The 23,380-nt window shown below is 42.3% G+C and overlaps 1 protein-coding gene across 3 annotated transcripts in view; it reads right to left on the minus strand.

The window, feature by feature from the left end:
• Window positions 1-23,380, minus strand: part of kiaa0825 (KIAA0825 ortholog) — a 478,810-nt gene that overhangs the window by 393,996 nt on the left and 61,434 nt on the right. For 2 of the 3 annotated variants that reach the window (XM_062050981.1, XM_062050980.1), the window contains exons 5-6: window positions 22,583-22,759; window positions 17,645-17,969 (exon numbers count right to left, since the gene is read on the minus strand). In XM_062050981.1, the coding sequence (XP_061906965.1) occupies window positions 17,645-17,969; window positions 22,583-22,759 (502 nt within the window). The remainder of the gene's footprint in view (window positions 1-17,644; window positions 17,970-22,582; window positions 22,760-23,380) is intronic. The other variant, XM_062050982.1, reaches the window with a different exon arrangement.

A 23,380-nucleotide genomic window follows, 5' to 3' on the forward strand; every position in this document is an offset into this window, starting at 1 on the left:
CACAGGGCACACGCCCACCTGAGAGAACTGGTTTTCAATTACATAATCTAGGTGTGATATTCCGACATTTCAAAAACCCAACATGATCTGAATAAAGTGTGTCCATGGGTTGTACAATGCTTGTTTTGAGCCAAATTATTTGAGGGGAAAAAAAGACTAATTTAGTGCATGGACATGTAGTCACAGTAAATGGGTATACAACTCTCTACAGGTGATTTCTAGTTCGTGTTTAGTCAAAGTATGAATCAGTGAGGTAAAAGATGTTAGGATCCGCTGCTCGGATCATAGTTTGTTTACTTTTTAGTGTCACATGTGTTTTCAGCACCTTGTGTTTGTTTCTGTTGCCATGACGGCAGATTGTGCTCACCTGCCTCTGGTTAGTGTTCGGGACGCGCACCTGTTGCCCGGGCGCTAATCAGAGGGCTATTTAGTCTTTGCCCTGGCCTCACTCGGCCTGGCTTGCTAATTTGCTTATATGCAACAGTTAACGACAACTTCGATTACCGCTAGCTTTCACGCTATGCTATTTTTGCTTACTAGCTTCCACGCTAGTCCCTTTTTGTTTTCCGGGCTATGAGCACGTTTTTGTTGTTCCTATCTGATTTATTTGCTTAAATAAATACTTGTCCTACCTGCACGCTGTGTCCGAAGCCGTCTGCATCCCTGGGAGAACAACCACGCATCACGATGCGTCCAGGTCGTTACAGTAGCAAGCCAGCAAGAAGAAGTTCTTCCGCAACGGACTCCGAGGAGCTGGACGAAGGTACGTGGGAGGTGTTGCGAGCGATGGAAGCCGAGACGCTTCGCTATTCGACGGAGGAGAGGTCGAATCTCATGTGGGGAGCTGGAGGCTCTCTTATCCCCATCGACTCCCTCTGGTCGGAAGACATCGCCGCTACACCGCAGTACCGGGCGCGCCGGCAAAGACGAAAGCCGGCCAGAAGGTCTTTCCCTCGCCGTCAGGACGCCCCGCTCCCGCAAGCTCCTCCCCCGGACCGAAGCAAGCTACATTCAGCCCAATCTTCCCCTCATCTGATGTTTGGCAACCCAATCGACCACTTCGCCAAATAGTTCTCCGACTGGGCTGTCTGTCACCTGGACAGCGACAACAATGACGTAATTCCGTTGACGCCCCCTAATGACGCGCTCACTGAAGACGCGCCCCCGTCCACTTCTGATGACGTCATAATTCAAGATTATTTTTTTCCATCTTCTACTCCTTTTTGTCAGCCGCTTCCTAAGGACTGTAATTCTAAAATAAAACATTATCAGGACATTTTTTTACAAACCCGCTCAACAGGTTTGTCAATGTCCTCCAGGACTCAATATCCACCCCCAGTGACTATTGCTCCACCCACTACACAGACTTTTTTCCCTTGTGCTCCCACCCAAACTCAAGTGGGGGGTGACAATAGACATTTTGGACATTTTAAAGGGGAGGAGTATACCCCCCTCCTGACCTCCCTCCACCCACCCTTGAAGACGATTCCAAACCGCAAGGAGCGCGTCTGGTATCCGCTTCTTGAGGGGGGACCTAGTGCTGGGAGCTGTGCTAGTGGGGTGGCACAACGGCGCTCAGCTAAGCCGCAACCCCCTGCCCGGCCACCGCCACCAGTCCTTCGGCGTGCTAAGCCACAACTCCCTGCCCGGCCACCGCCACCAGTTTTTCGGCGTGCTAAACCTCAACCTGCTGGCCGGCCACCGCCACCAGTTTTTCTGCGTGCTAAACCGCAACCACCTGCCCGGCCGCCACCACCGGTTTTTCGGCCTGCTAAGCCGCAACCGACAGCTAGGCCACCTGCACCTATGCTAGCGCCAAGTCTAAGTCTAGCACCAGCTCCACCACGTCAAACTCTACCACAGGTTCCTGTACCTGCACCAAGACTGGTTCCCACACCAGCACCGGCACCAAGATTGGTTCTCGCACCAGCACCAGCACCAAGATTGGTTCTCGCACCAGCACCGGCACCAAGATTGGTTCTCGCACCACCACCGGCACCAAGACTGGTTCTCGCACCAGCACCAAGACTGGTTCTCGCACCGGCACCGCCTCCGAGACTGGTTCTCGCACCAGCACCGCCTCCGAGACTGGTTCTCGCACCAGCAGCGACTCCGGCTGCCACGACAGTGACTCCGGCTGCCACGACAGCGACTCCGGCTGCCACGACAGCGACTCCGGCTGCCACGACAGCGACTCCGGCTGCCACGACAGCGACTCCGGCTGCCACGACGACGCCACCTCCTGCTCCGGCTGCCTCGGCAACGACGACGACGCCGCCTGCCTCCACGGCGACATCGACTCCTCCTGCTTTCACGGCGACGTCTGCTCTCTCCTCATCTTCGGTGGGCCTTCCCACAGCACCGCCACCTTCCTCGCCTTCATCGTCGTCTCAGCGACCTCGAGTGGTCCGGCTCCGCATGCAGCTCTCGAGGTCAGTAAATGGACGCCAGTGGCGCAAACTGCAGCGACATCCAAGACGTTGTCGGAGAACTCTCCGGTTGATGAACTTCTGGCGCCACTCACGCCCACCTTCTCGGCGGCCACGAATGTGGCCTTTCCGTGGTCGCCCGCCTCGCCAGCGGCAGCGGCGTTCCATTCGCCACCGCCACCTGACCCTTCCCCGGTGGATTCGGGGACACGTGGCCTGGCGACCCACCACCAAGTCCTCCCTCCGCCCGCCCTTGACTCGTGAACTATTTCTTGTTTTTTGGGTTTTGGGGGGGGGTACTGTTAGGATCCGCTGCTCGGATCATAGTTTGTTTACTTTTTAGTGTCACATGTGTTTTCAGCACCTTGTGTTTGTTTCTGTTGCCATGACGGCAGATTGTGCTCACCTGCCTCTGGTTAGTGTTCGGGACGCGCACCTGTTGCCCGGGCGCTAATCAGAGGGCTATTTAGTCTTTGCCGTGGCCTCACTTGGCCTGGCTTGCTAATTTGCTTATATGCAACAGTTAACGACAACTTCGATTCCCGCTAGCTTTCACGCTATGCTATTTTTGCGTACTAGCTTCCACGCTAGTCCCTTTGTTTTTGTTTTCCGGGCTATGAGCACGTTTTTGTTGTTCCTATCTAATTTATTTGCTTAAATAAATACTTGTCCTACCTGCACGCTGTGTCCGAAGCCGTCTGCATCCCTGGGAGAACAACCACGCACCACGATGCGTCCAGGTCGTTACAAAAGAAGCTCAAAAGGCCAATTGATTGTATTCCAATATGCACAATAAAAGGTCAAGGTGCATTACGTATTGCATTATTTCCATTAAAGACGTATACCACAACACTGCAGAGGATAAACATATAAGTGGATATCACATGTTAAGGATGAAGAGTGTTTTTTCTGCTAAATCAAGTCAAGTTTGTCCAACTTTCCCAAGCCACGAACGTAGATACTTTAAAAACTCCTGCTTTTCTTTGCATGTTGCCATCTTGTCCAACACATATCTTAAAAAACTCACACATTTGCAAACGACTGGCCAGGGTGAAGAGTTTTAAAATTCTGTTCTTACCGTGTGCGGGTGAAAGGCTTAAACAGAGCGATATGGCTTGCTCTCATCTGATTATGTCACCACGTTTGTCAAAGTACAACAGTACTGGCTTTTAACACACTAAAACACAAATTGTATGTTTAAACATAAACACACTGCTAAATTGCTGAAAAGACTTGTCAACAGGCTTTGCAAAACCCTGTGCTGCTGCTACACTGCGGTAAGTTCCAGGTTGGACCTCGAGCTGATTGGACAAACTTTGGTTCATGTCATAAAAAAGGTGCAACATAATCTCATGATTAGAATTCTGATTTAAAGCCCTGCTTAAGAACGTTCAGTTTTGGTTGATTTTGGCAGCGCAATTGGACCAAAGCGGTAGTGTTTTGTCAGAAGAAGACCACATTTCACATGAGGACTAGCACATATAGCGCCAAATTGACATGATGTCCGCTTTAATATCGGCACAAATAACACGTCTCTAATGGCTGTGCTGATGTTAAATAGCAGACATTATCAAGCAATGGTCTTGGATTGTGCTACAAACCCTGTTTCCATATGAATTGGGAAATTGTGTTAGATGTAAATATAAACGGAATGCAATGATTTGCAAATCATTTTCAACCCATATGCAATTGAATGCACTACAAAGACAATATATTTGATGTTCAAACTCATAAACTTTTTTTGCAAATAATAATTAACTTAGAATTTCATGGCTGCAACACGTCCCAAAGTAGTTGGGAAAGGGCATGTTCACCACTGTGTTACATGGCCTTTCCTTTTAACAACACTCAGTAAACGTTTGGGAACTGAGGAGACACATTTTTTAAGCTTCTCAGGTGGAATTATTTCCCATTCTTGCTTGATGTACAGCTTAAGTTGTTCAACTGTCCAGGTGTCTCCGTTGTGGTATTTTAGGCTTCATAATGCGCCACACATATTCAATGGGAGACAGGTCTGGACTACAGGCAGGCCAGTCTAGTACCCGCACTCTTTTACTATGAAGCCACGTTGATGTAACACGTGGCTTAGCATTGTCTTGCTGAAATAAGCAGGGGCGTCCATGGTAACGTTGCTTGGATGGCAACATATGTTGCTCCAAAACCTGTATGTACCTTTCAGCATTAATGGCGCCTTCACAGATGTGTAAGTTACCCATGTCTTGGGCACTAATATACCCCCATACCATCACAGATGCTGGCTTTTCAACTTTGCGCCTATAACAATCCGGATGGTTCTTTTCCTCTTTGGTCCGGAGGACACGACGTCCACAGTTTCCAAAAACATTTTGAAATGTGGACTCGTCAGACCACAGAACACTTTTCCACTTTGTATCAGTCCATCATAGATGAGCTCAGGCCCAGCGAAGCCGACAGCGTTTCTGGGTGTTGTTGATAAACGGTTTTCGCCTTGCATAGAAGAGTTTTAACTTGCACTTACAGATGTAGCGACCAACTTTAGTTACTGACAGTGGGTTTCTGAAGTGTTCCTGAGCCCATGTGGTGATGTCCTTTACACACTGATGTCACTTGTTGATGCAGTACAGCCTGAGGGATCGAAGGTCACAGGCTTAGCTGCTTACGTGCAGTGATTTCTCCAGATTCTCTGAACCCTTTGATGATATTACGGACCGTAGATGGTGAAATCCCTAAATTCCTTGCAATAGCTGGTTGAAAATGTTTTTTCTTAAACTGTTCAACAATTTGCTCATGCATTTGTTGACAAAGTGGTGACCCTCGCCCCATCCTTGTTTGTAAATGACTGAACATTTCATGGAATCTACTTTTATACCCAATCATGGCACCCACCTGTTCCCAATGTGCCTGTTCACCTGTGGGATGTTCCAAATAAGTGTTTGATAAGCATTCCTCAACTTTATCAGTATTTATTGCCACCTTTCCCAACTTCTTTGTCACATGTTGCTGGCATCAAATTCTAAAGTTAATGATTATTTGCAAACAAAAAAAAGTTTATCAGTTTGAACATCAAATATGTTGTCTTTGTAGCATATTCAACTGAATATGTGTTGAAAATGATTTGCAAATCATTGTATTCCGTTTATATTTACATCTAACACAATTTCCCAACTCATATGGAAACAGGGTTTATACAAACATGACGCTACTACCAAGAATGTATCACGGCGGATGCAGGTCCGAAGCAAAGAAAGACCGGCGGGAGAGTTTTTTCGAAGGAAGTAGTAGTGAATTTATCACGATGGTGTCGTTATATTGCTACCATGCACATTTCTGATAAAGTTAAAGTACCAATGATTGTCACACACAAACTAGGTGTGGTGAAATTTAGCCCTTTAGAGGCAAAAAGTAAAGGCACATCTGGCCTTTATAATTAAACTTAAAGGTGCCATATTATGATTTTTTTTTCTCAATTTAAAACATTTCATTGTCGTCTACATAGATGATATCTCAGAAAAAAAAAGTTGATCCGGGTCACAGCACCATAATTTTTTAGGTCCGGCAAATTGGGCCCTGTAAGACCTGCCTGATCCTTGGCTAAGTGAGTAACACACCTAATTACCTTTTAACATTTATTTAAGCTATTGCATCCGGGGCCAAAGCGAGGAGTCCAGTTAGGTTTTTCAGGAGTTGGGCTTGGCCCCCTAGTTTCAGTGAAAGGAACTTTGAATGCTCCAAGATACCAAAACATTTTGGACAATTCCATGGGATGGCACTTCAAATTCATATGTGAGTAAAGGCAGGTGGCCAAATACTTCTGGCAATATAGTATATTTTTGATTATTTAAGTAATGCACAAAAGCTATTGTAACCACTAGAAGGGCGAAAATAAATGGCCTCAGATAAAACACATTCCCGAGGGCTGTGCAAGATGGACATTGCTGTTGGTCGTTACTATCTCATAGCGGGCCAAGTCATTGTCTACCAGGATATAGAAGCATCCACAAACCAGAAGGACATGCTCAGTTGTACATAGAAATGAACACACTTTCCTTGCCCATAATTACATGGCAGCATGTGGGTGCACGTCCCCCGCCCCCCGGCTGACAGTGTGTATAAACTCAGGCAGAGATATGATCTAGTGAGGAGCTGCTCTTATTAAATATTAACAGACGCCATTCCCAAGTAGCCCCAATCCCCACAAGCACCTCCGACGCCATGCAAAGACGCAGCCGCGCTTCTTCGCGTCACTACACAACCTCTTTCCCCACTGAATAGGCTTATTCCAAGAAAGAGTTCAAAGAGCGAGGCGGTGGAGGTGAATGTGCTCGCTGTACATGTTCAAACTCAATTCATTTTTTTGGGGTTATCTATAGGGAGCTGCCGACGTCGTCATACAGGGAAATTAGTGAAAGCGGAATTCAAATCAGCGCTATCAGAATGGGGTTGCGGCGTGTTTGAAGGGGAATTTTAAAAGTTCGACTTCACCCCTGTGGTCTATTGTTGAAGAATAAATTATATGCTTGTAGAGAAGTTGAAGTCAAAGTGTTTGGTCTTCATACAACCAGACATGAATACTGAAAGGCCAAATAGAAATTGATTGATGCATTTTTTTTTCCCGAATAAGATGTATGAAATAATTTTTCAACCACACATTTTTCACCACCGTGTGCACTTACGTGTGGAGGTGATTGACAGCATACATGCATGTCACACTGAATAGCCCCCCAGCATTATTGAAAAAGTATGGCTTCTTGCAACAAAGCATATTTGGCCAAATAACCCAAGTTGTTACGTATGTTGTGTTGTTATGTTGTTGTTGTATGTCGCACAGTTCAGGTGTTTATGTGGCGTTTGGAGTTGAATAACTGATGGCCTACAAACTGTGTAGATCAGTTTGTTTGTTGGTCCACAGCACATTGAATAAATACAACAACAACAAAAAAAGCAATACAAATGGAAAAATATCTAGTCTAGTCTTAGACTTTAATTGGTCACAACTAGTCTTAGACTTAGATTGGTCACATCTAGTCTTAGACTTAGATTGGTCACATCTAGTCTTGGACTTACGTTGGTCACATCTGTTCTTAGACTTACATTGGTCACATCTAGTCTTAGACTTAGATTGGTCACATCTAGTCTTTAACTTAGATTGGTCACATCTAGTCTTAGACTTAGATTGTCTTTGACTTGGATTGGTCTCATCTAGTCTTAGAGACTTAGATTGGTCGCATTTAGTCTTAGACTTAGATTGGTCACATCTCGTCTTGGACTGGTCAAATCTAGTCCTAGACTTACATTGGTCAGATCTGGTCTTAGACTTAGATTGGTCACATCTAGTCTTAGACTGGTCAAATCTAGTCCTAGACTTACATTGGTCAGATCTAGTCTTAGACTTAGATTGGTCACATCTAGTCTTACACTGGTTCACATCCAGTCCTAGACTTAGATTGGTCACATCTAGTCTTAGACTGGTCACTCTAGTCTTAGACTTAGATTGGTCACATCTAGTCTTAGACTTACATTGGTCACATCTAGTCTTAGACTTAGATTGGTCACATCTAGTCTTGGATTTAGATTGGTCAAATCCAGTCTTAGACTTAGATTGATAAGATCTCGTCTTTGACTTAGATTGGTCACATCTAGTCTTAAGACTTAGATTGGTCAGAACTAGTCTTAGACTTAGATTGTTCACATCTAGTCTTAGACTTAGATTGGTCACATCTAGTCTTAGACTTACGTTGGTCACATCTGTTCTTAGACTTACATTGGTCACATCTAGTCTTAGACTTAGATTGGTCACATCTAGTCTTTAACTTAGATTGGTCACATCTAGTCTTAGACTTAGATTGTCTTTGACTTGGATTGGTCTCATCTAGTCTTAGAGACTTAGATTGGTCGCATTTAGTCTTAGACTTAGATTGGTCACATCTCGTCTTGGACTGGTCAAATCTAGTCCTAGACTTACATTGGTCAGATCTGGTCTTAGACTTAGATTGGTCACATCTAGTCTTAGACTGGTCAAATCTAGTCCTAGACTTACATTGGTCAGATCTAGTCTTAGACTTAGATTGGTCACATCTAGTCTTACACTGGTTCACATCCAGTCCTAGACTTAGATTGGTCACATCTAGTCTTAGACTGGTCACTCTAGTCTTAGACTTAGATTGGTCACATCTAGTCTTAGACTTACATTGGTCACATCTAGTCTTAGACTTAGATTGGTCACATCTAGTCTTGGATTTAGATTGGTCAAATCCAGTCTTAGACTTAGATTGATAAGATCTCGTCTTTGACTTAGATTGGTCACATCTAGTCTTAAGACTTAGATTGGTCAGAACTAGTCTTAGACTTAGATTGTTCACATCTAGTCTTAGACATAGATTGGTCAGATCTAGTCATAGTTTGGTCAGATCTACGGCTGGTGCCAATACCCCAAATATTTATACTCTAAGAACCAGGAGGATGTTTCTGGGCAAGGATGGTTTCACCCTATGATAGTGATAAAATCAAACTGCAATCCCACCATCAAAGCCAACGACGGTCACTGAAGTGTAATTTCCCCTCGTTAGCATTGAGGTATTGTGTGACAAAACGATTGCTGTGGATCGACTACTACCAGTCCTAAATAGTCGGAATCCCCGACGTAAGCATTCCATTCAGTTGCAAACAAAAGGCACAAAACATAATGACTTAGGCCCTGTCTACATTAATCCGGATAACTCCTTAAACAAATAATTATTTAGCCTAAGCATCATGTCAGCCACTCTAAACCATTGTTTAAGTTTCCCCTCCTTGGATATATTTTTACACGGGTAAGTACGGCGTGTATTTCTTGAATCTCCAGCTCTTAGCTCTGTATGGACTCATTGATCTTTTACAAACTGAGTTCGGCTAAGAAGTGATGCCAAAAAGACAGCGCCCCACACAGGAAATGACATCAGAAAGAACGCGCCACAGCCAGCTTCATAACAACCTGTTTCCACTCAGAGGTAAACACTAAAAAAGATGGAGGCGAGTCACCTGAACATGCCCGTGTTTCTCCTTCCTCTACAAGAGAGCCATTGCAGCTATTTCGGATACAACACTTCTCAGACGGCAAGAGAACTTTCGAATGTTCAGGTCAGCTGTGATTCTACTTACCGAAAAACGTTGTCCATTTGTCGAAGGAAAGACAACGAGAATGCGGGCTCCCGTGGATGTGATTAAAAAAAAAGCTAGCGTGTGCTTTGTATTACCTGGCCAACGAGGGAAGACTACGGAAAACATCAAATGCATTTGGACTGGCAAAGCAGACTGTATCAGTTATTGTCCGCCACATATGGACGAATGGACAATGAAGGTGAAGGCAAAAGAGTGAAGAGTGTCCTAACCAGATATCTAGATTCCTAGATTGATTGATGTAAAATGTTCTGTATCACATTGTTTACTTTCATGTGTCCATTAAAGATCTTATTAATTTATGATGGCTCAGGTGTGATTTACTACAATAGGGCCTCACAGCACACTGGATTCCAGTTAATTGAAATACCACAACACTGGATATTGATAGATAAGTTACATTTAATTTAACAACTTGCACACAAAGCAACACTGAAAGTGACTATGACGTGCGCATTTTCTACGCATGCGTACTAGGTCGCGTTGAGCCGGCGGACGGAGGGGGTGAGGGGGTCTTAAACAACCATTGTGCGTGTGTGGACAAGTATAAGGTTAGGTGGGATTTACCCTGGATAACCTTAGCCGGCTTGGTGTAGAAGAGGCCTTAGATTGGTCATATTTAGTCTAGCTCTATTCTAGATCTGCCCTATGAGCACAAACCAAACAGTCCAGTTGTGATGATTGAATGCCCTGAGATGACAATGACCTGATGATTGAGAACATTCCTAGACACGTTAACTACAGTAGATGTTATTTGAATATATTTATCATATTCCCTACTAAACATGAGAAGTTGGGCAAAGATAAACACAGAGAAGGAAGCACGAGTGGGAGGAAACTAAAGAAGATGAAGAAAAAGATGGTTGAGACGACCCTTCACATCTGTCTGGGTACAATGTCAGTGCCTGCCTTTAAGGCAGTTGGGTTCAAAAGAGGAGGCAGATATTGCCGCTGTTAAACGGTTCAGTGGTTTGACAGTGGCTGATGCTGCACACAACAATGCTCCCTTGAGAGCCTGCAGAGTCTCTCCAGGCATGGCTCTTATCAAAATATACCTAGTGCCTGCCTCTCCACTGCAGGAGCCAACAATAACACAACAGGGAAGAGGCCCAGATCAGAGGAGTCATTGGATGCTTATGAAAATAGAATCACTTTGTGTTACCACAGTCATAATTGTCTTGACAATTATGGGAGGAGCACACAGTACAGTGTGAAAGCAGATTACTGTTCAAACTGTGGCTCAATAAGAGCCAGGGGCCTTGGGTGGAGAATATGGGGGTTCTCAAGCTTTTTGAGGGGGGTGATTACTCAAAAATGTTATCTCAGCTGTAGCCCTCAGAGCTGTGTTGCAGCTGATAGTTAAACACACACACACACACACACACACACATACAGTATATACACGCGCACAAACACCTCAACTGAGCGAAAGCAAAACTGCACAACACAGGTCCCACGTTCCCTTTGGAGCCGTGTTCTGCCTCCGGTGCTACATTTGACGGTTTGTTGCGCGGCACGTAGGTGTGTAGGCTGCGCTGCGTTACGTGATCAAACAGGCCTACTGACGCATGGCCAATTATCTTGGCTGCCTCCTCTCATCTCACATTTAAGAAAAGGGGAAAGGCAAAACCAAACGACAGAGCGCGAGACGGAGGGAGAAAGCGAGGCAAGGCTGCCGGTGTGTTTATCCAAGAATGGCAGATGTAAAGACGCTGTTCCACAGGGAAACTGACATATGCACAATTTTTGAAAAAGTAAACAACAGCTCACACCCTTTAGATTTTTTTGTTTTGTTTTGTTTTCTTCCGAGATGTAGCCTCACCGTCAGCAAGTCCTAAATAAGTCAATAAAAAACAAACAAAGGGAATACGGAGGGAATTAAGTATCAAAAGTATACTCTTCTATAGTCTGAGGCTATGGCGTCAGTGTCAATGCGTCTCACTGACATTCTGCATATTCTACTTCTCGAATAACTTGAGTGAACTCCTGTGGTAACTCTTTGTTCTCAGGGTGTGAATGGTGGAGCAACTTGCAACGTGTTATTAGCACACCGCTTGGCTTTGTTGGAGCGATAATCAGTATATATTGGAACAAAATTAGCAAGAATGTGAAGCAGGAAAGCATGTACAGGAGGTGTGCCCACACTTTTTCTGCAGTTGAGGGGATCTACCTCATTCATATATATATAATTTATATTTATTTATTTATGAAAGAGACGTTTATGTTAACAAGTTAAAGGTGTTTAATGATAATACAAGCATGTTTAACACATATAGATTCCATATCACCCCCGTTTCATCCAGTCTTCATTGGCTTCCAGTTAAATTTCGCATTGAGTTTAAGATTTTAGTCTTGACATTCCGTGCGTTGCATGGTGGGGCCCCTCAGTACATCACTGACTTGCTATGCCCCAACTCTTCAGGGCGCAGCCTCCGGTCTTCAGGCCAGAGTCTTCTAAAGATCCCAAAAACGTGTTTTAAAACCCGTGGAGACCTGACATTCCAGGCTATAGCGCCAAGACTGGAACAACTTGCACCAGTCCCTCTGTGATCTTGACTGTGTTGAAACTTTTAAGAAACATTTGAAAACTTCTCTTTTTACTAAAGCTTTTAGTTAATGCAACTTTTAACTATCATTTTTAATCCACTTAGTATCCTTTTCATGATGTTGCCCCTGTTGTTTTAATTGAATTGTTGTTTTACTTCACCTATGTTTTAAAAGTACAGCGCTTTGTGATTTTATCTGTGAAAAGCGCTTTATAAATAAAATATACTTACTTACTTTCTTTCATGAAGACAAGAATATAAGTTGGTGTATTACCTGATTCTGATGACTTGCATTGATTGGAATCAGACAGTAGTGATGATAATGTCCACATTTTCAAATGAGGAGAAAAAAAGTCCTCCTTTCTGTCCAATACCAACAAGGGGATGGGTCAAATGCAGAAGACAAATTTCACCACATCTAGTGTGTGTGTGACAATCATTGGTACTTTAACTTTAATATGAAAGTGGTTGGTTTTTGGCATCTTATTTGTCCAGCTTCCATACTTCTTTTTATACACTTTACAAGAAATACATTGGCGGAAAACTCCGTAGTTTGTTAGCTTGTGCACGCCAGCTTTCTGAGACTCTTATTTTGTTAGCGCAGGCAGGATAGAGCAGGGCTTTTATTGTGAAGACAAGAACTGTGCAGTCTGTCTTTAGAGTTTTGACGGCAGGTACGGCGCAAGAGTCTGTTGAAATAAAAAAAAGTGTTTCTCGCCTTTCTGTCGGTCATTTCTCCTTAATAATGATCTGGCAGCAGCCAGCGTCATCTCACAAGACCCTCGGGCGCCGTGAATGTCAACCAAGTGACGAAAGTGACGTCTTGGTGAAGATTTATGATCGCTAATTGATGATCGCTAATTTTTAGAACTATTTTTTAATGCCTGGCTGGCGATCGACTGACACACCCTCCGCCATCGACCGGTAGCTCGCGATCGACGTAAAGAGCAGAAAACAGAAAGCTAGCGCACACAAGCTAGCAAGCTACGGAGTTTGCCGCCAATGTATTCCTTGTAAATTTGCATGACGAAAAAGAAAAAACAACTACCGTACGTTACCGAAAATCCATCAACAGTAACGAGCCCCGAAAAGCGTACCACCGCGAGCCGAATAAGACGGCAAGAGCCCAGAGGCAACCCGTCTCGAGACAAAAGTGTAAGCAAAAACGAGGCAGAGAAAACGCTGGACGAAGCAACCGCAAGTCCCCTCAACTCTGACACCGAAGAAGACGGCCCCAGAAGCCCCGGCGCGGAGTAGGAGGAGAAGGACAAAGACCAAACTCAATGATCTCTCTGATAAGCTGCTGTATGCCGTGTCACAGGCACAGTCTTTTGATACAGTAGTGAATGAACACAAGGGCCTGTACAAATATTTCAAGTTCTTACGTGTACACTTGGATTTGTTGGTGCGGCAGAAATTTACAGTAATTAAATAATTTAATCCCAAAATATATATTTTTTTCTGCATAATATTATTACAGTTCAATAATATGAGACCAAAAAAAACCCATCACTTCACAGTTTAAAACAAAGCTGGGAGCTTTGCTTACTATTAAAGTCAGCTACATATGTGTGAGCTGTAAGTTAGGGGTGTCTTTATACAATATTTTCACATCCACTACATTACTGATATTGAAGCCTTTAGTATTGGCCGATACCGATATTAAGCCGGTACGATATCAGCACAAATTATAAAACAGACTTTTATCATTTTGTTGCGTTGAGAGTTTGAAAAGGCTTGATCAAGTACAATTCCTCAGAGAACAATGAAAGGTCTGAAAAATACTAACCTTATGATGGGCTTATTATCCAACCATCCATTTTCTACCACTTGTCCCTTTATAATGCTATCATTAAACTGAAGTCAAGTAGAAATGTGTTTTTAGTGACACCTAGTGGTAGCAATAATCAATTTAGTTAAAGGGTCATATTGTTTTTCTACATTTAAAACACTTCCTTGGGGTCTACACAATATGTAAAGGGCGTTCTTTGGTCAACATTTTGCATAAACTATGTTCACAGACTGTCTCTTTAGAATGAGACTTTTTGTGGTCTTATTGACTGGAGGACCAGGCTATGCCCCCTTTGACTGCGTCTCCACTCCGTCAGCCATGTTGTAGTTTTTAGCGTATTCATATCGAGTCTACTGACGGATAAGAGTTAGAACTAAACGCTACTTTTATTTTGAAATGGCAACAGCGGAGGATTTGAGCATGCATGTGCATGTGCAAGCCAGTCTGACCCACCAAGAGGATAGAGGGGAAAAAAGGAACTAATTGACCACAACTTTGGACTTCAGCTGAATAAAAATGGTGGACTCGTGCAAAGTTCTTTGGGTAAACCTGTATGCCTGAGATATGGAGACAGCCGCTGATGTAACGAGGGCAAAATACGTCACATAAGTCTCAAATGCCAAACGGGAGAAGGCAAAATTGTTTTATAAATATCTTCGCCATGACTCCATGATTTGATGACATATTTTCAGGACTTATGGGGATCCCAAATACACAAAAACAGGTACCAACAGGTAAGAGAAGTTGGTTTAATATTATAGGACCCCCTTTAAAGGGGAACTGCACTTTTTTGGGGGGGATTTTGTCTACTGTTCACGATCATTATGAAAGACATTGTGGATTTTTGTGCGCCTCTTCTCTCCTTTGTGACGCAGGAAGATTCAGAGGGACGACACTGCAGCTCTCCAATAAAACACACTCAGATCTTCTGTTTCTAGCAGATATTACATAAAAAATTATGTAAAATAACGCAGTAACGCATCATGTAGTAACGGTAACTGAGTTACTGAATTTAAAAAATAACGCGTTAGACTACTAGTTACCGCCGAAAATACTTTGTAACGCGTTAGTCCCAACACTGCTCATAAAGTCTGCAGTGAGTAATCAGTGATGTAGTTGAAAAAAAGCAAAAGTTGCAATGCGTTTTTTAAGTTAATGTGTAACGTACACTTAAAATGAGCAAAATACGTAAATAATAAAAGTTATTGTGCGAATGCTCCAAAACATTCACACATGTTTTTTTACAAACCCCGTTTCCATATATGTTGGGAAATTGTGTTAGATGTAAATATAAACGGAATACAATGATTTGCAAAACCTTTTGACCCATATTCAATTGAATGCACTACAAAGACAACATATTTGATGTTCAAACTGATAAACATTTTTGTTTTTGCAAATAATCATTAACTTTAGGATTTGATGCCAGCAACACGTGACAAAGTAGTTGGGAAAGGGCATGTCACCACTGTGTTACATGGCCTTTCCTTTTAACAACACTCAGTAAACGTTTGGGAACTGAGGAGACACATTTTTAAGCTTTTCAGGTGGAATTAATTCCCATTCTTGCTTGATGTACAGCTTAAGTTGTTCAACAGTCCGGGGGTCTTCTAACTTCCGCCATTTACACATTTTTCAACCGACTCAAACTATTCCACCTTCAACACATTCCACCATCCTGGAAATCCCTTTTTCTAAGTTAAAAAAAATTCCAGGATGTTCCAGAATTTCTGGTTTTCCAAAGCCCTATTTCCACTTTTTTTTCTGGTGATTACCCCCTCCACATTTTTCAACGCATTTCAACCGTTCTACCGTCAAAAAATTCCTCTTAATTAGGACAAAAAACAAAGTTGTTTTTTGAACTGGAAACATTCCCAGTTTTCCCAATATCCCAGGAATTCAATTCAACATGTTTCAAGTACATGGGCCAGACGTGGCCGTCAAAGAGGCCGGGGGGGTCTGGTACCGTGTAGGGTAAAACTAACCTGTCTCACGACGTTCTAACCCCAGCTCACGTTCCCTATTAGTTCCTTCAACATTTTTCGACCAATTTGAAAATTTCAACACCAACCATTTCAACTCATACAGATCATTCAAGTTTTATACAATTATTTTTTTTTAATTCCCGCTTTTACCGAAATTCCTATTTTTTTGAATGGGAAATTCCCATTTAAACCAATGGGACATTCTTCAAAGTTCCACAATTCCCACGTTTTCATCCGATTCAAACCGTTCCAATTCCAAAATATTCAGCCTGTTCAAAAATTTCAAAAATTCCCAGTTTTCAGGGACATTTTCCCCATTCAAAATGAATTGTCCATTTTTTAATTTCCACAATTTGCACATTTTTCAACCTATTCAAACCATTCCAACATCAACACGTTCCACTTATCCAACTAACAATTTCCCAAGTTCCAAACCCTATTCCGTTTCTCCTGGAAATTCAAACTCTTCAACATTCAAACCATTCCAACATTCAAACTATTCTTACATTCATACTACATCCAGTCAGCATTTCAGTTCAACTTCAGCATTGGAGCATTCACACGCAATTCCTTCAGGAATTGCCTCATCTAGTTATAAATGTTACTACAATACATATATACTTACATCATGTATATGAAACCTTTACGGAGGTATTTGGATGTTTTTTAAGGGCTTTATAGGCAGAATAGAGTGGCTCTCTTAGGCTCCATTGTAAGACGACACATTTACTTACAAGTAAGAATGCATTAAAAAAATACATCTGTCGTCATGTTTTTCATTATGATTGTGAACAATAGGCAAAATTCCCAAAAAAGTGCAGATCCCCTTTTAGCTCATGACACAGTACGTTGAATGATGCAGACACTTTTGTTACTGGATACTTTCTAATACGCGTCTGCCTTGGACACTTTGTATGTGTAAGCAATATGCAACAATAATTAGTTGATACTTTATACTGACAAATGCTTTAGAATACAATATTGTTGAAGTAAGGACACTTGTTACGCATGTCTAGCTTGTGTGCTAGCGTGTGCTTAGCTGTTGTGTAGCTGCTAGCTCCTAGTAGCCTATAGGCCATCATGTTTACCTTTTGTAAATAACCACTAAAATAGAAGAAAAGACCAACCTTGTGTGCTTATTGAGGGACATTTAGATGTTAACTGGCTGTACAGCTTTGCACTAGTAAGCGTGCTGTAGAACTGCTTGTATCGGCGCTTACTGTATATTGGAGATTTTAAATGCAAGGCGATATTGGATCCCTAATGTAAGGTTAATAATAAATGGTTTTCTTCAGCAAATAGGACTGTTAAAAATATAACGTGGGTTTGTGTTCATCTCCTGTTCTTATATCAATTGAATTAATACAATTAATTAGAAAGAGCTCATCCCGGTTACTGTAAATAGCATTTAGAAGTATTTTGAGAAGAAGAAGCCTTGACCCCAAAGTTACTTCTCCATCCTGTTTCTTAGTGAAGAGGAGACTAAATTGGAAGGAGGAAAGCAATTACAGGGGGAATAGTTACTGACAATCACTTTCAAGGATCTTGGCTCAGGGCACTAATGCGGCAGCTGGAATGTAATGGAAAAGTGAAAATGGAAGGAGAACATGTTTCACCTTTAATAGGTAACAATGATGATGAAAGGACAATAAAAAGCAGTGCGGCACATTTAAATAAACCCCTTAAAACATGTTGACACAGACAAACAAAACAAAGAGAAACAAAAGTTAATTAACCAAAGAGTGCTAAAAGACTCACCAACTGTTGCTCGAGACTTAGTCGAGTATTTCTTGATCTTGCTGCCGAGCATAGTGTTGTCCCTCAGGGCCCTCTCGCTTTCTTTAGTCACCAGCAACGCCAGTTCGCCAGCGACAGGGCGGAGGTAGGCTGCATTTAGGAAGGCCAGGATGGCGTGTGGCTCTGCGACTCTTGGAAGGACGTGGAGGTCTTCGGTGAGGGTCCGAGTGAGAACGGGGGTCACTGAGCGGAAGGCTGCGGTCACTCTGTCAAAGCCTGTGACAGCAGGTGGACTAGAGCGCATGGCTGAGTGAAGAAGAGCCAGCATCGCCTTGCTTCTTTGGCCCTGGATGAGTAATCCAAAACATTTAAAAAAGTTATTTAGTACACGACCTGTTAGTTTGTCAGATGCTGCTGCCTGACTTTTGTAGACCACACTCACACTTGGTCATTTGAACCGTGACAGACTTACAGTCGTGGTCAAAGGTTTATAAACACTTATGAAGACTATAATTTCATGGCTGTCTTGAGTTTCCAATAATTTCTACAACTCTTGGTTTTTTGTGATAGAGTGATTGGAGCACATACTTGTTGGTCACAAAAAGCATTGGTTCTTTTATGAATTTATTATGAGTCTACTGAAAATGTGACCAAATCTGCTGGGTCAAAAGTATACATACAGCAATGTTAATATTTGCTTACATGTCCCTTGGCAAGTTTCACTGCAATAAGGTGCTTTTGGTAGCCGTCCACAAGCTTCTGGCAAGCTTCTGGTAGAATTTTTGACCACTCCTCTTGACAAAATTGGTGCAGTTCAGCTAAATTTGTTGGTTTTCTGATATGGACTTGTTTCTTCAGCATTGTCCACACGTTTAAGTCAGGACTTTGGGAAGGCCATTCTAAAACCTTAATTCTAGCCTGATTTAGCTATTCCTTTCCCACTTTTGACGTGTGTTTGGGGTCATTGTCCTGTTGGAACACCCAACTGCGCCCAAGACCCAACCTCCGCTGATGATTTTAGGTTGTCCTGAAGAATTGGGAGGTAATCCTCCTTTTTCATTGTCCCATTTACTCTCTGTAAAGCACCAGTTCCATTGGCAGCAAAACAGGCCCAGAGCATAATACTACCACCACCATGCTTGACGGTAGACTGGTGTTCCTGGGATTAAAGGCCTCACCTTTTCTCCTCCAAACATATTGCTGGGTATTGTGGCCAAACAGCTCAATTTTTGTTTCATCTGACATGACATGGACAAAGATAAGACCTTCTGGAGGAAAGTTATGTGGTCCCAAAGTCCTGACTTACACGTGTGGACAATGCTGAAGAAACAAGTCCATGTCATAAAACTAACACATTTAGCTGAACTGCACCAATTTTGTCAAGAGGAGTGGTCAAAAATTCAAGCTGAAGCTTGCCAGAAGCTTGTGGATGACTACCAAAAGCGCCTTATTGCAGTGAAACTTGCCAAGGGACATGTAACCAAATATTAACATTGCTGTATGTATACTTTTGACCCAGCAGATTTGGTCATATTTTCAGTAGACCCATAATAAATTCATAAAAGAACCAAACTTTATGAATGTTTTTTGTGACCAACAAGTATGTGCTCCAATCACTGGTGGACACTCACACTCGTCATTATTTATTATACGACTTTCATGACTTGCTCATTTGAAGTGTTTTGTTCAATTCCAATTAATCACATGTATGATATGACGCATCATTGTACGTAAAGTGACCACCCAGTGGGCTTTGACTCAATACCACTTATTTATATTCATGCAAGATGGTGGTTATCATTATTTAACACAGGGGTGTCCATTACGTCGATCGCGAGTAACGTATTTGATTGACATAACGAGTGCCATGCTGCTGTGATCGTGACGCTAATGAGAAAAAGGATACGTTTTCTTCCAGTTGATTTCCTGCTACAAATATTAGTCTCGTCTACAATTCATGTCTGCAGTTGTTCTATGGTGTGAAGTTTATATTTTGTCTCATTATTTAGCTATAGATGTCCCTGTTGTTCAGGAATGTTTGCTAGCGATATCAAGATTCGGTATATGCTGTTGAGCCTACAAGAGATTTATTCATCTACTTTATTAATATTATCAAGGATATTTTCTTGATGCTTGCAAATAGCACCAAAGATGCTATATTGAGGTCATCTGTGTCGAATAAAGCACTTTGCTTTCCACTAAGCTTTTAGTTTCTGTTATAATCGTGGCTGAGGAGGAGATCTTTCCCCCAAGTGGAAGAGTTCAAGTACCTCAGAGTCTTCTTCCCGAGTGAGGGAAGAGTGGATTGTGAGATTGACAGGCGGATCTGTAATGCAGACCCTGCATCGAACCATCGTGGTGAAGAAGAAGCTGAACCGTAAGGCAAAGCTCTCAATTTAGCGGTCAATCTACATTCCCATCCTCACCTATGGTCATGACCTTTGGGTTATGACCAAAAGGACAAGACCACAGGTACACGCGGTCGAAATGAGTTTCCTCCGTCGGGTGGCGGGGCTGTCCCTTAGAGATAGGGTGAGAAGATCTGTCATTTAGGAGGAGCTCAAAGTAAAGCCACTGCTCCTTCACATCGAGAGGAGCCAGATGAGGTGGTTCTGGTCAGGATGCAACCCGGACGCCTCCCTGGGGAGGTGTTTAGGGCACGTCCGACCGGTAGGAGGCCACGGGGAAGACCCAGAACACATTGGGAAGACTATGTCTCCCAGCTGGCCTAGGAACGCCTCGAGATGCCCTGGGAGGAGCTGGACGGAGTGGCTGTGGAGAGGGAAGTCTGGGCTTCTCTGCTTAGGCTGCTGCCTCCACGATCCGACCTTGGATAAACAGAAGAAGATGGATGGATGGATGGACAGCAAAAATACGGTAGATTGGACCAATAATTACGATATTTAATACTAGGACTTAACATGATTTTAGTTTATTTTCACAATCAGGTCTTCTAGTTATATTTAGGCATAGCAACCACAAAAGAACACAAACTAATGTGATCTATTTTCCTTTCTTTACGTTTAGTTCGGCAGTCAAACACTGCTAATATAGTAGAGAATAAACTCGATTGCATCACAGAAAGTTTCTCAAACAAATCAAATGTTCAAACTAACATTTTACAAAGTGATTACTGCAGACACAAAGATGGTTCGATTGTATTCCACAAGATTATGAAAGTGATATTTTTAAGAGCAATTTCCTTCGACACACTTTTGTTTTTCCCCTGACTTTATGAACCACTTCTTTCCTATCCCTCTACAGGCATCTAATTTTAACTTTTTAAGGTCAAGGCAAGTGTTGCCTTAAAGGAGAGCTCATATTTTAGGGCACCAAAGCAAGTTGGAAGGACACCAAGGCAAATATTATTTTCTTTAAAGGCAAGGGCTCCAAAGCATATACACTGTATATATACACATACAAGTATATGATATACAAATAATCAAATGTCAATAAATTTAAATAGACTGTCATATAGTGTATGACCTAACTTGTAGTAAACTTTAGTAAAGATGTGTATACACGAATATATAAAACACCATGCGATTTTCATTCCATTGTTTAATCAGCGACTTATGTTCAACTATTACAAAAGTACTTCTACTGAAATCTTTTAACTAAGTTTTATTTAAAAAACAAATACCACATTCAAAATGATATACTATGTAGAATAAACATTATTGTAGATAACGGTTACATGTACCTCAAGTAGAAATTAAATGACTTCAGAGGTTGTCTGTTTACTAGGAGGGCAACATTTCAAGGTCCGTGTGTTGTTTTCCGCCATTGCAAACAGCGCTGGTGCGCATGCGCCATCTCTGGAGGCGCGGCTGCTGCCGCGTTAACAGGAAGTAAGCATTGTCGCTTAGAAGGCATTAATAAATTACGTGTTTTTGATAATTAAAGAATTAAAGGGTATTACTAACCGTCCTGAATTTTACCGCAGTTTATCATTATATCGTTTACGGTTACATCCCCAGTCCATTAACAAGTAAAAAGGATGGTCACAGCATGTGTTGCCGTAAATGCTGGTCAATTTTAAGGGCATGATGGCAAATGACGAGGGCGGTCGCTGCACTTGCTGCGGTTGCCGTGGTTAAGTTCGAGCCCTGCCTCTATTTGGACGATTGGAACACCCAAGAATAGAACAGCAATACGACATTTTCTGTTAAACCTCTATACTCACACTCACTTGTTTTAATGTTACGCTGTTTAACCATCGTGTGAATTAAGCCGCAAAGAAGAAAAACGGACGTGACGTCATATGCAACCCAGCAATAGTGTCCTCAATGTGTGATTTATTAATTTTTTTGTACAAAAATAGGGACTTTTGTCAAGACTCGAGCCAATTATTTATGTTTATACTATTTTTGGGGGGGGAATTGCTTCAATACATGTTTAAGAACCGATAGGTTGATTGGCAACACTAAATTGGCCCTAGTGTGTGAATGTTGTCTGTCTATCTGTGTTGGCCCTGCGATGAGGTGGCGACTTGTCCAGGGTGTACCTCGCCTTCCGCCCGATTGTAGCTGAGATAGGCTCCAGCGCCCCCCGTGACCCCGAAGGGAATAAGCGGTAGAAAATGGATGGATGGATGGATGTTCGTAAATCGAGGTTCCACAATATGTCCACCGTGCAATCCCATGAACAAAAATGGTGTTATTGGTTGTATTAACCAGTACAGGTCACTACACGGACTAACCTTTGAGATGCTTTCATCTTCCTTTTCCTCTTTTCTGCATCACCACTGGCCACATATACAATGCACTAGAAGTACGCCTTGCAGTAGAAGCGTGATCAATTTAAAGGTACTTGCACGTGCTGCTGACTTTTTTCAGCGCTCGCACACAAACGATTGGCGGTGTAGTTTCTGCTAACTTATACTTTGAAATCTGCTTTGCATTTTGAAGCTGTAAAATGCTATTGTCAAAGAAAAGAAGGGCCACTATGATACTGCACCTGGTAATGAGTGAGTACTTCACATTCAGGGTACAGAAAGCAGAACTGTTGCAGGCATTGGACCCGTTCGATGATGGACAAGGTGGGAACTCCATGACTCCCTGGGCAGTGAGTGGACAGACGCTTCAGTAAGTGGCAGCGCAGTTGAAGACGTACATCGTCCCATGCTTCTTGGATCTCCAAAAATTCAAAGAAAAAAACGAAAATGTTAGGGGCTGTCAAAGTAAAGCGTTAACGTGTGTGAATAATCGCAGAAAATATTACCTTAATCTTGTATGAATGCAGATTAATCACACAATTTATTTATTTATACACATATACAATACAGTATATATACATATATATTTATAGTACAGGCCAAAAGTTTGGACACACCTTATCCTCATTCAATGTGTTTTCTTTATTTTCATGACTATTTACATTGTAGATTGTCACTGAAGGCATCAAAACTATGAATGACCACATGTGGAGTTATGTAATTAACAAAAAATTTGAAATAACTGAAAACATGTTTTATATTCTAGTTTCTTCAAATAGCCACCCTTTGCTCTGATTACTGCTTTACAAACTCTTGGCATTCTCTCGATGAGCTTCAAGCACACCTGTGAAGTGAAAACCATTTCAGGTGACTACCTCTTGAAGCTCATCGAGAGAATGCCAAGAGTGTGCAAAGCAGTAATCAATAGTTTTGATGCCTTTAGTGACAATCTACAATGTAAGTAATCATGAAAATAAATAAAGAAAACACATTGAATTGAATGAGAAGGTGTCCAAACTGTTGGTATATATATATATATA

The sequence above is a fragment of the Entelurus aequoreus genome, linkage group LG06, assembly GCF_033978785.1.
Source record: "Entelurus aequoreus isolate RoL-2023_Sb linkage group LG06, RoL_Eaeq_v1.1, whole genome shotgun sequence".
Lineage (NCBI taxonomy): Eukaryota > Metazoa > Chordata > Actinopteri > Syngnathiformes > Syngnathidae > Entelurus > Entelurus aequoreus.